The sequence below is a fragment of the Gorilla gorilla genome, chromosome 14, assembly GCF_029281585.2.
Source record: "Gorilla gorilla gorilla isolate KB3781 chromosome 14, NHGRI_mGorGor1-v2.1_pri, whole genome shotgun sequence".
NCBI lineage: Eukaryota > Metazoa > Chordata > Mammalia > Primates > Hominidae > Gorilla > Gorilla gorilla.
Genome location: NC_073238.2, coordinates 71,583,258 through 71,596,862, shown reverse-complemented (window position 1 = coordinate 71,596,862; position 13,605 = coordinate 71,583,258). Strand labels below are relative to the sequence as shown.

The 13,605-nt window shown below is 49.2% G+C and overlaps 1 protein-coding gene across 1 annotated transcript; it reads right to left on the bottom strand.

Moving 5' to 3' along the window:
• Nucleotides 1-1,345: 1,345 nt before the first annotated feature.
• LOC129526467 (proline-rich protein 20E-like) lies at nt 1,346-3,028 on the bottom strand. Its single transcript, XM_055360643.2, has 2 exons — nt 2,977-3,028; nt 1,346-1,959 (listed from the first exon to the last, which is right to left on the bottom strand). Exons 1-2 carry the CDS (start codon nt 3,026-3,028, stop codon nt 1,346-1,348), a joined length of 666 nt encoding a protein of 221 aa, XP_055216618.2.
• Nucleotides 3,029-13,605: the final 10,577 nt, after the last annotated feature.

Sequence of the window (13,605 nt, the reverse complement as noted above, 5' to 3'; positions counted from 1 at the left end):
CCATGCCATGCTTCAATACGAAGTCACCTGTTCCTAGTTTGGAGACGCACGGACCCCACAGAGGCTCTGGTCCTGACCACACCTGTGTTGCCTGCCTGGACCTTATATAGTCACTTCAGCGGGACCCCGGCACATGGCACGCCAGGTGTTTGTGAAAGCGAGCCACAAACGATGCTCTTAATGTATGCGTTTGTTGGTGTAGACTTGTGTGACTATGGGGAAAGATGCGATGTGAATGGAGAACAGAGACTGGAGACCTTTCTCTACCTTCCTTTCTGCTTTTAGTAAACACATTTTATATTTGCGATTTGTGAAATTTTAGTAAAAGAGCTGTTCTATAAAATAAGTCTGAAGAGAAAGGTTTATTTAGAAGGATTGAAAACACGAGAGAAAAATCTTTGATGTAAAAAGTTGTCTGTATTTTATTTGGACGTTTACAAAGGAGTGAAAACCAGCCAATAAGAGCCCACTTAATATAATACAAAATACAACAGTTCGTAACGCAACATTTATCAAACTCTGAAAAGATGGGAACTAACTCAACTTAAACATCTATGAGAAAGTTACAGCAAACGACTTGGTTAATGGTGAAACATTTAAAATATTCCCATTGAAGCCAGGAGGAAGCCAAGGACACTGCCGTCAAATTACTGATTCCTCATTTAGCGGTTCCAGTGAGTCACGCACTCTCCTTGTTTCCGTTAACCCCCCCACCCACCCCAACACCTTTTGCCTGATTCATCAAATGTCCTTTGATCCCCTTTGTCCTCAATCGGTTTGAAATTTTACCTTCTATTCCAATTCACTTAGTGGTTCCCAAAGGGTACCTACATTGAGACTTAAAAATGTGTCAGTCTAGAGTTTTATTGCTCTTATATTCAGCCACTCTATCGTCTCCAGGCACTAGACAAGAACTTTAGTAACTTCTAGCTCCTTCTGAATTTTCGCATGCCGCACATGTCTATATGAGTGTCTTCTGGAATTTTCATTCTAGGTCATCAATCCTTTTTCCAGAATCGTACTTCTCTGGACTTAAGAATACAGTTTCCTAATTTCCATGCTTCCTGATCGTTGCTGCATCCCACTTCTTCCAGGTTGTCTGGGTTGGGTTTTTCTTGGCTGAAAAACGTGACGTGTACTTTCACTGTACATGACAGTTCCATTCCAATCGCCTTGTACAGAAAGGGGGTTTAGCAGCTTGCATATTGTAAGTTGTGTACTCTAAGTTCAGGGGAAGCTCAGGCTTCAGGTCCAGTCGGGGGAGGAGTGGAGCAGAACTGGGGCTGGGGGGAACGTCCAGGTGGAAGAAAGGGAGGCTGGGAACAACGTGGGTGGCAGACAGTGGTCAATATGCAATGTGGGTGAGGAACACTGGGACCCCTTGCACATAGGTGCCGTGGGGGGTTTGAATGACTTGTAAAACAGCTGAGTCACCCAGAGCCCTAAACCCGATGCAGGGATAGAGGGTCAACACGGGTTGCCAGGCAACAGCCTGAGGCCCAGGAGCAGTGGGCGGCTCCTGAAACCCCAGCTCAGGTTGCGCCACGTCGGGGCCAGGGCCTCCCTGCACAGTTCCAGGCAGAGGACCAGTTTCAGAAAGAGAGAAGGCTGCGGTCTCCGTGATTTCCGGTTCCCCCTGGTGGCCTGGCTCTCCATGGTGGTCCAGTTGGATGTGCACGTCCGGTCCCGTCAAGCGTTCTGCCCCCTGTCTCTGGCCAGCGTCCCCGCGGGGCCCAGCCCTTCTGCCACGGCCTCGCCCTGGCCGCCGGCTTCCTCCCCGGCGCCGGCCTCTCTCTGCAGGACGGGGTGACTCTGTGCGAGCCGGGGTCTGCCATCCGAAGGGTGTCACGTAAGCGATGGGTTTTGCGGGTTGGGCTGGCTGTGCGGGCCCATCTGCTTCCACGGAGTCTTCAGGGTCCGCAACACAGCAGCCTGGCTCTGGAGGAGGCCCACCTGAGGCTAAAAGAGAAGCAGAGCGTGAGCAGAGAGAGATAGAAGGAATTTTACCCATCAAGCAGTTATAGGATACTTTTAAAAATAAATACTCAGAGGAAAGAGGGATTTTGGAAGTTAAAATTGTGAGAGAAGAAACAAAACTCTCCATGGAAATTGGAGAAGGAAGTTGAGAAGATCTCCCACAGAACAAAGCAAAAATCTAAAGTGATGGAAAGAAGGATGAGATATAAGAGAATTAGAGGTATGTTGTCACTGAGACATTTCACCATAAAATTTCAGAGTGCTGAGGGAAAAGAGAAGATTCTAAAAGATTCTAGAGAGCGGGAGACAGAGAAAGGAAAAGTCACATGGAAAGGGCTAGGATTCCACATGTCTCACAAATCAGACATCTCAAAAGCAGCAGTTGAGTCTAGAACGTAAGAGAAAATGTCTTCGAAATTTCAAGGGAAATGAATTTCCCACCTAAAATTTCGTGTCCAACCAAAGTTACACTAAAGAATCTGGGAGGGTAGAAGGAAGATGTTTCAGACAAGCAAGATGTTAAAGAATTTCCTTTCAGTGGATGCTTTGTTGTTATGCGTCTGTCAAACTAGACAAGATTAAAAGATTTAGGACACTCAGTGTATGAAGGGAAATGTTTTGGAGAACAATGTGGCAATAGCCGTAAAATTCCAACTCCTCCGGGAAAGAACAAGGTGGAAGTACTGGCTTATTATAGATCAAGATGTAGCGTGAGGACTCGCTCTGCTACGGAGAAACAGTAATACAAACTAAACAGAACAAAACAGCGACAACAACAGCAAATCTCAGATTTGGGAAATGGGATTACAGTTGGAAAGAGGGAAAGGAATTTCCCAGATGATGTGGAACCTGGGAGCTGACTTACAACAAGCAGCCCAGGTTGAGGCAGGCTATGAGAAGGTGAAACAGAGAATGCTTGATTGAGTTTGAATTCAAACAATTGGGGAAGAATTGGGGAACAAGCGAAATTAAAAAGAGAGTGGCAGGCGTTTGATGTACCTTGATTAGGGGCCGTGGAGCGAAGTCGCTTCGAAGGCCTTGGCTCCTCCATGAGCAATCTGCGGGAGGGGCTGGGGAGAAAAACAAGGGAGAAAGAACGGATTTAGGAAGACAGAGGTGACAAGGCAGGGGGATGGCCGTGGCCTTTCTGGGGGAATGAGGATTCTGTCCCCAACTGCACCCACCCAAGATCTATCCACCCCTCCGGGACTCCCAGACACACACCTGATCTTCCTACAGCTGGCTCCGGAGATCTGAAAATTAAGAGACTCTTCGACGAAGAGAGGCCCGAGGAGTTGGAGGTGTCCACAGGTTCACCTCACCGCTGTAGCTCTGAGGTAGTCCAGCCGCAGCCAGGGAGTCTGGAGGGAGCACGCAGCAGGTTCTGGCTCCGAGCCCAGCAGAAAGCCGACTGCTGGAGGCCGAGCGCGGTCCCTCTTATATGGCAGCAAGGCAGTCGCGTAAGGGACAGGCGTCGTCAGAGGGGGGCCGGCTGGGGTGGGCCTGGCTGGGCTTGCGAGGCGCATTGGGCCAGTCCCCTGCCAGTCAAATGGGGCCCTTCTGAGATGCCGCCATTTCTAGACGTCAATGGTGGATTGATTAATCTAATCATTGAGGAAGAAAATGCATAATGAGCTTTGAGTGTCAGCACAGTGAGGTGCGGTGCCCTGAAAGCGGCTGACAGGAAGATGTGATTAGCTTAGATCTGAGCATGGTCAAGGAAAGCATCCAAAGGGGGGATATCTGGGCTGAAATCTGGAACATAAAATTTGAAATTAGTCAACCTGCACCGGGCTGGGAGAGGCAGGGAGAGAGGAAGGGGAGTGAAGAAAGTGTGCTGAGGCCCGGACTGGAAGGGAGCCCGGCACATTCTGGGAATGGACGGGAGGCCAAGTCCGGGCGCAGAGGTGGTGCGACGTGGAGGCAGGGTCCGCGCAGGAGCTGGTCTTGTTCCAAGGCAGCGGAAAACCGTGGAACGGTGTCCGGCAGTGGGTTAACATTTCAGAAACGACCAGCCTGGCTGTGAAGGAGCGCCAACCCAGGGTCCGCAGAATAAGTCAGGAGAGGCAAGAAGGCTATTGCAGCCCTCGGGGTTGGGCGCAGGGTGCTGTTAGACTGAGACCGAGGGAGGTAGAGGAGGAGAAAGTTCCCTGGTGGGAGAGAAATTTCCAAGAGAAAGCGAGACCCAGTGTGGACAGCCCTTGAGGAAGAGACTGCGGCCTTGGTAGCCCGCCCGTTCGTTCAGGCGGAGGTGGACCGAGAACCTGCTCTGAGTGGGAAGTGGCGGAGCTTGGCTTGCGCACATCTGGTTGAAGGAGCTTTTGAACTGCCAGGGGAGGATGTCAAGTGGCCTTTTGTAAAAAGAGTGGAGCTGAGCGCGATGGCGATGGGGCTGGAGATGCGTGTGAGACCCACACCACTGGCTTTTATTGCTGTGGGTGCACACACGGGTGGAGGAAGACAGCAGGAAACACAGCAGGACACTGGAGGGGATCCCACAGTGGGTTATTTGGTCGGTTTGCATCCTCGTTTTTTTACAGAGACGGGTTCTCGCTCTGTAGCCCAGGCTGGAGTGCAGTGGTGCCATCTCGGCTCGCTGCGGCTACTTGGGGGGCTGAGATAGGAGAATCAGTTCAAGTGATTCTGCTGTCTCAGCCTCCGGAGTAGCTGGACTACAGGTGAGCGCCACCACATCGGGATAATTTTGGGATTTTTTGGAGAGGCGAGGTTTCGCTATGTGCCCAGGCTTGTTTGGAAGTCCTCAGCTCAAGCCATCCTTCCCGCTCAACCTCCCGAGTAGCTGGGACCCCAGGCGCAAGCCACCGTGCCGGGCCAATTATTTTTTGGGTTTGTATTTTTTGTTGAAGTGAGGTTTTGCTGTGTTTTCGCCTCACATACCTTTTCTGTCCCAAGACCCCATCCAGGGTACCACCGTACAATTCGTCACGGTTCCCCTTGGCTGCGACGGTTTCTCACACTTGCCTTGTTTTTGATGACCTTGACACTTTGCATACTGATCAGATGTATTGTGGGATGTCCTCTCCTGAAGTTCGTGTGATGTATTCCTTATGATCTGACTGGAATTATACGTTTTTGTAAGGAAGATTGCAGCGGGAAAGTGCCACTCCCATCCCATCCTGTCTAGAGTACACACCATCAAGCCGGCTTATCACTGCTGCTATTAGTCCTGGTCACCTGGCTGGGGCAGTGTTGATTACGTTTCTCCACCATAAAGTGATTTTCCCACCTCTTTCTCTACTGTACTGTTTGGAAGTCGCTACCTGTAGCCTATACTTAAATAAAAGGGAAGTTATGCTTTATCTCCTTGCAGGGGAATAGCTACCTAAACTCTGCGGAGTTCTCCTGTGTGGAGGATTTTCCCATTCTCCCCACATGTTTGTTTATTCAATCACTTATTTATATCAGTATGGACTTATGGACACCTATTGTATACTTTGGTTTACACTCCAATACTTCAGGGGATGAATTATTCAATAATTGAACTGATTATTTTGTCAAATATTTTACTTAACTATTTAATTAGTAATTATTTAGTTAATTACTTTGTTACACAATGTTTCCAGCTTTGGCCACCGGGAGCTCCTTTAGTTGGCTTCCATGTCCCTTTGTCAACCTCCCATCGCTGTGGCTTTTGGTTTTGTTTGGTTTTGGGCGGCTCCTTTCTCCCTGGCACCACAGGATGCTCCACGCTTATTTGCGTATTCTCATCCTTATTGGGATTGCGTGTGCTCACTGACCAAACCCATAGATTCTTCTGTGAAGTTTCTCTTCCAAACTTTGATCTTTCTTACTGGGATGACTTTTCTCTCTCTTTTTTCCATTATGAGACAAAGTTTTGCTCTTGTCACCCAGGCTGGAGGGCAATAGCATGATCTCGGATCACTGCAATGGCTCAATCTGGGCTCACTGCAACCTCCGCCTCCTGGGTTCAAAGGATTCTCCCGCCTCAGCCTCCTGAGCAGCTGGGACTACAGCGGCCCACCACCATGCCTGGCTAATTTTTCCCTTTTTATTAGGGCGAGACATGAGAATCGCTTCACTCCCGAGAATGGAGTTCTCAGTGAGCCGAAGCCACCGCGCTCCAGCCTGGGTGAAAGAGTGAGACTCTGTTTCAAAATGAATAAGTAAATGAATGAATCAACAAACCAGGAGGAATTACCAAGGGGTCTCGGTGCCTGCCTGCAGTCTGAGCTACTTGGCAACCTGATGTTGGAGGGTCACCTGAGCTGAGGAGGTGCAGGCTGCAGTGAGCTGTGATTGCACCACTGCACTCCAGCCTGGATGACTGAATGAGACCCTGTCTTACTCCACGTACAAACGTTTAATGAAGCATTCTGGTGGTAGAAATATCCTGGAAGTAGCGTATCAGCAGACCCTCCCCCACGTAATGTAAAACCTGTGCATCTTTCCAGACAGATGTACAGCAAGGAGATAGTGGCACATGTGTGTAGGATGACTGCAAGGGGGCTTTCTGGCTTATGGACGACAGACCCCAATGGCAAGCCAAGAAGCAGCTCCCACTGCACAGTGCTCATTGTGATCCATGCCATGCTTCAATACGAAGTCACCTGTTCCTAGTTTGGAGACGCACGGACCCCACAGAGGCTCTGGTCCTGACCACACCTGTGTTGCCTGCCTGGACCTTATAGTCACTTCAGCGGGACCCCGGCACATGGCACGCCAGGTGTTTGTGAAAGCGAGCCACAAACGATGCTCTTAATGTATGCGTTTGTTGGTGTAGACTTGTGTGACTATGGGGAAAGATGCGATGTGAATGGAGAACAGAGACTGGAGACCTTTCTCTACCTTCCTTTCTGCTTTTAGTAAACACATTTTATATTTGCGATTTGTGAAATTTTAGTAAAAGAGCTGTTCTATAAAATAAGTCTGAAGAGAAAGGTTTATTTAGAAGGATTGAAAACACGAGAGAAAAATCTTTGATGTAAAAAGTTGTCTGTATTTTATTTGGACGTTTACAAAGGAGTGAAAACCAGCCAATAAGAGCCCACTTAATATAATACAAAATACAACAGTTCGTAACGCAACATTTATCAAACTCTGAAAAGATGGGAACTAACTCAACTTAAACATCTATGAGAAAGTTACAGCAAACGACTTGGTTAATGGTGAAACATTTAAAATATTCCCATTGAAGCCAGGAGGAAGCCAAGGACACTGCCGTCAAATTACTGATTCCTCATTTAGCGGTTCCAGTGAGTCACGCACTCTCCTTGTTTCCGTTAACCCCCCCACCCACCCCAACACCTTTTGCCTGATTCATCAAATGTCCTTTGATCCCCTTTGTCCTCAATCGGTTTGAAATTTTACCTTCTATTCCAATTCACTTAGTGGTTCCCAAAGGGTACCTACATTGAGACTTAAAAATGTGTCAGTCTAGAGTTTTATTGCTCTTATATTCAGCCACTCTATCGTCTCCAGGCACTAGACAAGAACTTTAGTAACTTCTAGCTCCTTCTGAATTTTCGCATGCCGCACATGTCTATATGAGTGTCTTCTGGAATTTTCATTCTAGGTCATCAATCCTTTTTCCAGAATCGTACTTCTCTGGACTTAAGAATACAGTTTCCTAATTTCCATGCTTCCTGATCGTTGCTGCATCCCACTTCTTCCAGGTTGTCTGGGTTGGGTTTTTCTTGGCTGAAAAACGTGACGTGTACTTTCACTGTACATGACAGTTCCATTCCAATCGCCTTGTACAGAAAGGGGGTTTAGCAGCTTGCATATTGTAAGTTGTGTACTCTAAGTTCAGGGGAAGCTCAGGCTTCAGGTCCAGTCGGGGGAGGAGTGGAGCAGAACTGGGGCTGGGGGGAACGTCCAGGTGGAAGAAAGGGAGGCTGGGAACAACGTGGGTGGCAGACAGTGATCAATATGCAATGTGGGTGAGGAACACTGGGACCCCTTGCACATAGGTGCCGTGGGGGGTTTGAATGACTTGTAAAACAGCTGAGTCACCCAGAGCCCTAAACCCGATGCAGGGATAGAGGGTCAACACGGGTTGCCAGGCAACAGCCTGAGGCCCAGGAGCAGTGGGCGGCTCCTGAAACCCCAGCTCAGGTTGCGCCACGTCGGGGCCAGGGCCTCCCTGCACAGTTCCAGGCAGAGGACCAGTTTCAGAAAGAGAGAAGGCTGCGGTCTCCGTGATTTCCGGTTCCCCCTGGTGGCCTGGCTCTCCATGGTGGTCCAGTTGGATGTGCACGTCCGGTCCCGTCAAGCGTTCTGCCCCCTGTCTCTGGCCAGCGTCCCCGCGGGGCCCAGCCCTTCTGCCACGGCCTCGCCCTGGCCGCCGTCTTCCTCCCCGGCGCCGGCCTCTCTCTGCAGGATGGGGTGACTCTGTGCGAGCCGGGGTCTGCCATCTGAAGGGTGTCACGTAAGCGATGGGTTTTGCGGGTTGGGCTGGCTGTGCGGGCCCATCTGCTTCCACGGGGTCTTCAGGGTCCGCAACAAAGCAGCCTGGCTCTGGAGGAGGCCCACCTGAGGCTAAAAGAGAAGCAGAGCGTGAGCAGAGAGAGATAGAAGGAATTTTACCCATCAAGCAGTTATAGGATACTTTTAAAAATAAATACTCAGAGAAAAGAGGGATTTTGGAAGTTAAAATTGTGAGAGAAGAAACAAAACTCTCCATGGAAATTGGAGAAGGAAGTTGAGAAGATCTCCCACAGAACAAAGCAAAAATCTAAAGTGATGGAAAGAAGGATGAGATATAAGAGAATTAGAGGTATGTTGTCACTGAGACATTTCACCATAAAATTTCAGAGTGCTGAGGGAAAAGAGAAGATTCTAAAAGATTCTAGAGAGCGGGAGACAGAGAAAGGAAAAGTCACATGGAAAGGGCTAGGATTCCACATGTCTCACAAATCAGACATCTCAAAAGCAGCAGTTGAGTCTAGAACGTAAGAGAAAATGTCTTCGAAATTTCAAGGGAAATGAATTTCCCACCTAAAATTTCGTGTCCAACCAAAGTTACACTAAAGAATCTGGGAGGGTAGAAGGAAGATGTTTCAGACAAGCAAGATGTTAAAGAATTTCCTTTCAGTGGATGCTTTGTTGTTATGCGTCTGTCAAACTAGACAAGATTAAAAGATTTAGGACACTCAGTGTATGAAGGGAAATGTTTTGGAGAACAATGTGGCAATAGCCGTAAAATTCCAACTCCTCCGGGAAAGAACAAGGTGGAAGTACTGGCTTATTATAGATCAAGATGTAGCGTGAGGACTCGCTCTGCTACGGAGAAACAGTAATACAAACTAAACAGAACAAAACAGCGACAACAACAGCAAATCTCAGATTTGGGAAATGGGATTACAGTTGGAAAGAGGGAAAGGAATTTCCCAGATGATGTGGAACCTGGGAGCTGACTTACAACAAGCAGCCCAGGTTGAGGCAGGCTATGAGAAGGTGAAACAGAGAATGCTTGATTGAGTTTGAATTCAAACAATTGGGGAAGAACTGGGGAACAAGCGAAATTAAAAAGAGAGTGGCAGGCGTTTGATGTACCTTGATTAGGGGCCGTGGAGCGAAGTCGCTTCGAAGGCCTTGGCTCCTCCATGAGCAATCTGCGGGAGGGGCTGGGGAGAAAAACAAGGGAGAAAGAACGGATTTAGGAAGACAGAGGTGACAAGGCAGGGGGATGGCCGTGGCCTTTCTGGGGGAATGAGGATTCTGTCCCCAACTGCACCCACCCAAGATCTATCCACCCCTCCGGGACTCCCAGACACACACCTGATCTTCCTACAGCTGGCTCCGCAGATCTGAAAATTAAGAGACTCTTCCACGAAGAGAGGCCCGAGGAGTTGGAGGTGTCCACAGGTTCACCTCACCGCTGTAGCTCTGAGGTAGTCCAGCCGCAGCCAGGGAGTCTGGAGGGAGCACGCAGCAGGTTCTGGCTCCGAGCCCAGCAGAAAGCCGACTGCTGGAGGCCGAGCGCGGTCCCTCTTATATGGCAGCAAGGCAGTCGCGTAAGGGACAGGCGTCGTCAGAGGGGGGCCGGCTGGGGTGGGCCTGGCTGGGCTTGCGAGGCGCATTGGGCCAGTCCCCTGCCAGTCAAATGGGGCCCTTCTGAGATGCCGCCATTTCTAGACGTCAATGGTGGATTGATTAATCTAATCATTGAGGAAGAAAATGCATAATGAGCTTTGAGTGTCAGCACAGTGAGGTGCGGTGCCCTGAAAGCGGCTGACAGGAAGATGTGATTAGCTTAGATCTGAGCATGGTCAAGGAAAGCATCCAAAGGGGGGATATCTGGGCTGAAATCTGGAACATAAAATTTGAAATTAGTCAACCTGCACCGGGCTGGGAGAGGCAGGGAGAGAGGAAGGGGAGTGAAGAAAGTGTGCTGAGGCCCGGACTGGAAGGGAGCCCGGCACATTCTGGGAATGGACGGGAGGCCAAGTCCGGGCGCAGAGGTGGTGCGACGTGGAGGCAGGGTCCGCGCAGGAGCTGGTCTTGTTCCAAGGCAGCGGAAAACCGTGGAACGGTGTCCGGCAGTGGGTTAACATTTCAGAAACGACCAGCCTGGCTGTGAAGGAGCGCCAACCCAGGGTCCGCAGAATAAGTCAGGAGAGGCAAGAAGGCTATTGCAGCCCTCGGGGTTGGGCGCAGGGTGCTGTTAGACTGAGACCGAGGGAGGTAGAGGAGGAGAAAGTTCCCTGGTGGGAGAGAAATTTCCAAGAGAAAGCGAGACCCAGTGTGGACAGCCCTTGAGGAAGAGACTGCGGCCTTGGTAGCCCGCCCGTTCGTTCAGGCGGAGGTGGACCGAGAACCTGCTCTGAGTGGGAAGTGGCGGAGCTTGGCTTGCGCACATCTGGTTGAAGGAGCTTTTGAACTGCCAGGGGAGGATGTCAAGTGGCCTTTTGTAAAAAGAGTGGAGCTGAGCGCGATGGCGATGGGGCTGGAGATGCGTGTGAGACCCACACCACTGGCTTTTATTGCTGTGGGTGCACACACGGGTGGAGGAAGACAGCAGGAAACACAGCAGGACACTGGAGGGGATCCCACAGTGGGTTATTTGGTCGGTTTGCATCCTCGTTTTTTTACAGAGACGGGTTCTCGCTCTGTAGCCCAGGCTGGAGTGCAGTGGTGCCATCTCGGCTCGCTGCGGCTACTTGGGGGGCTGAGATAGGAGAATCAGTTCAAGTGATTCTGCTGTCTCAGCCTCCGGAGTAGCTGGACTACAGGTGAGCGCCACCACATCGGGATAATTTTGGGATTTTTTGGAGAGGCGAGGTTTCGCTATGTGCCCAGGCTTGTTTGGAAGTCCTCAGCTCAAGCCATCCTTCCCGCTCAACCTCCCGAGTAGCTGGGACCCCAGGCGCAAGCCACCGTGCCGGGCCAATTATTTTTTGGGTTTGTATTTTTTGTTGAAGTGAGGTTTTGCTGTGTTTTCGCCTCACATACCTTTTCTGTCCCAAGACCCCATCCAGGGTACCACCGTACAATTCGTCACGGTTCCCCTTGGCTGCGACGGTTTCTCACACTTGCCTTGTTTTTGATGACCTTGACACTTTGCATACTGATCAGATGTATTGTGGGATGTCCTCTCCTGAAGTTCGTGTGATGTATTCCTTATGATCTGACTGGAATTATACGTTTTTGTAAGGAAGATTGCAGCGGGAAAGTGCCACTCCCATCCCATCCTGTCTAGAGTACACACCATCAAGCCGGCTTATCACTGCTGCTATTAGTCCTGGTCACCTGGCTGGGGCAGTGTTGATTACGTTTCTCCACCATAAAGTGATTTTCCCACCTCTTTCTCTGCTGTACTGTTTGGAAGTCGCTACCTGTAGCCTATACTTAAATAAAAGGGAAGTTATGCTTTATCTCCTTGCAGGGGAATAGCTACCTAAACTCTGCGGAGTTCTCCTGTGTGGAGGATTTTCCCATTCTCCCCACATGTTTGTTTATTCAATCACTTATTTATATCAGTATGGACTTATGGACACCTATTGTATACTTTGGTTTACACTCCAATACTTCAGGGGATGAATTATTCAGTAATTGAACTGATTATTTTGTCAAATATTTTACTTAACTATTTAATTAGTAATTATTTAGTTAATTACTTTGTTACACAATGTTTCCAGCTTTGGCCACCGGGAGCTCCTTTAGTTGGCTTCCATGTCCCTTTGTCAACCTCCCATCGCTGTGGCTTTTGGTTTTGTTTGGTTTTGGGCGGCTCCTTTCTCCCTGGCACCACAGGATGCTCCACGCTTATTTGCGTATTCTCATCCTTATTGGGATTGCGTGTGCTCACTGACCAAACCCATAGATTCTTCTGTGAAGTTTCTCTTCCAAACTTTGATCTTTCTTACTGGGATGACTTTTCTCTCTCTTTTTTCCATTATGAGACAAAGTTTTGCTCTTGTCACCCAGGCTGGAGGGCAATAGCATGATCTCGGATCACTGCAATGGCTCAATCTGGGCTCACTGCAACCTCCGCCTCCTGGGTTCAAAGGATTCTCCCGCCTCAGCCTCCTGAGCAGCTGGGACTACAGCGGCCCACCACCATGCCTGGCTAATTTTTCCCTTTTTATTAGGGCGAGACATGAGAATCGCTTCACTCCCGAGAATGGAGTTCTCAGTGAGCCGAAGCCACCGCGCTCCAGCCTGGGTGAAAGAGTGAGACTCTGTTTCAAAATGAATAAGTAAATGAATGAATCAACAAACCAGGAGGAATTACCAAGGGGTCTCGGTGCCTGCCTGCAGTCTGAGCTACTTGGCAACCTGATGTTGGAGGGTCACCTGAGCTGAGGAGGTGCAGGCTGCAGTGAGCTGTGATTGCACCACTGCACTCCAGCCTGGATGACTGAATGAGACCCTGTCTTACTCCACGTACAAACGTTTAATGAAGCATTCTGGTGGTAGAAATATCCTGGAAGTAGCGTATCAGCAGACCCTCCCCCACGTAATGTAAAACCTGTGCATCTTTCCAGACAGATGTACAGCAAGGAGATAGTGGCACATGTGTGTAGGATGACTGCAAGGGGGCTTTCTGGCTTATGGACGACAGACCCCAATGGCAAGCCAAGAAGCAGCTCCCACTGCACAGTGCTCATTGTGATCCATGCCATGCTTCAATACGAAGTCACCTGTTCCTAGTTTGGAGACGCACGGACCCCACAGAGGCTCTGGTCCTGACCACACCTGTGTTGCCTGCCTGGACCTTATATAGTCACTTCAGCGGGACCCCGGCACATGGCACGCCAGGTGTTTGTGAAAGCGAGCCACAAACGATGCTCTTAATGTATGCGTTTGTTGGTGTAGACTTGTGTGACTATGGGGAAAGATGCGATGTGAATGGAGAACAGAGACTGGAGACCTTTCTCTACCTTCCTTTCTGCTTTTAGTAAACACATTTTATATTTGCGATTTGTGAAATTTTAGTAAAAGAGCTGTTCTATAAAATAAGTCTGAAGAGAAAGGTTTATTTAGAAGGATTGAAAACACGAGAGAAAAATCTTTGATGTAAAAAGTTGTCTGTATTTTATTTGGACGTTTACAAAGGAGTGAAAACCAGCCAATAAGAGCCCACTTAATATAATACAAAATACAACAGTTCGTAACGCAACATTTATCAAACTCTGAAAAGAT

Bases quoted from the DNA above. Each gene is read 5' to 3' on its own strand.
- LOC129526467 (XM_055360643.2), bottom strand. From the start codon at position 3,028: ATGGAGGAGCCAAGGCCTTCGAAGCGACTTCGCTCCACGGCCCCTAAT. The intron at 1,960-2,976 runs GTACATCAAACG...CTTCTCTTTTAG, and splicing joins CTCCACGGCCCCTAATCAAG to CCTCAGGTGGGCCTCCTCCA.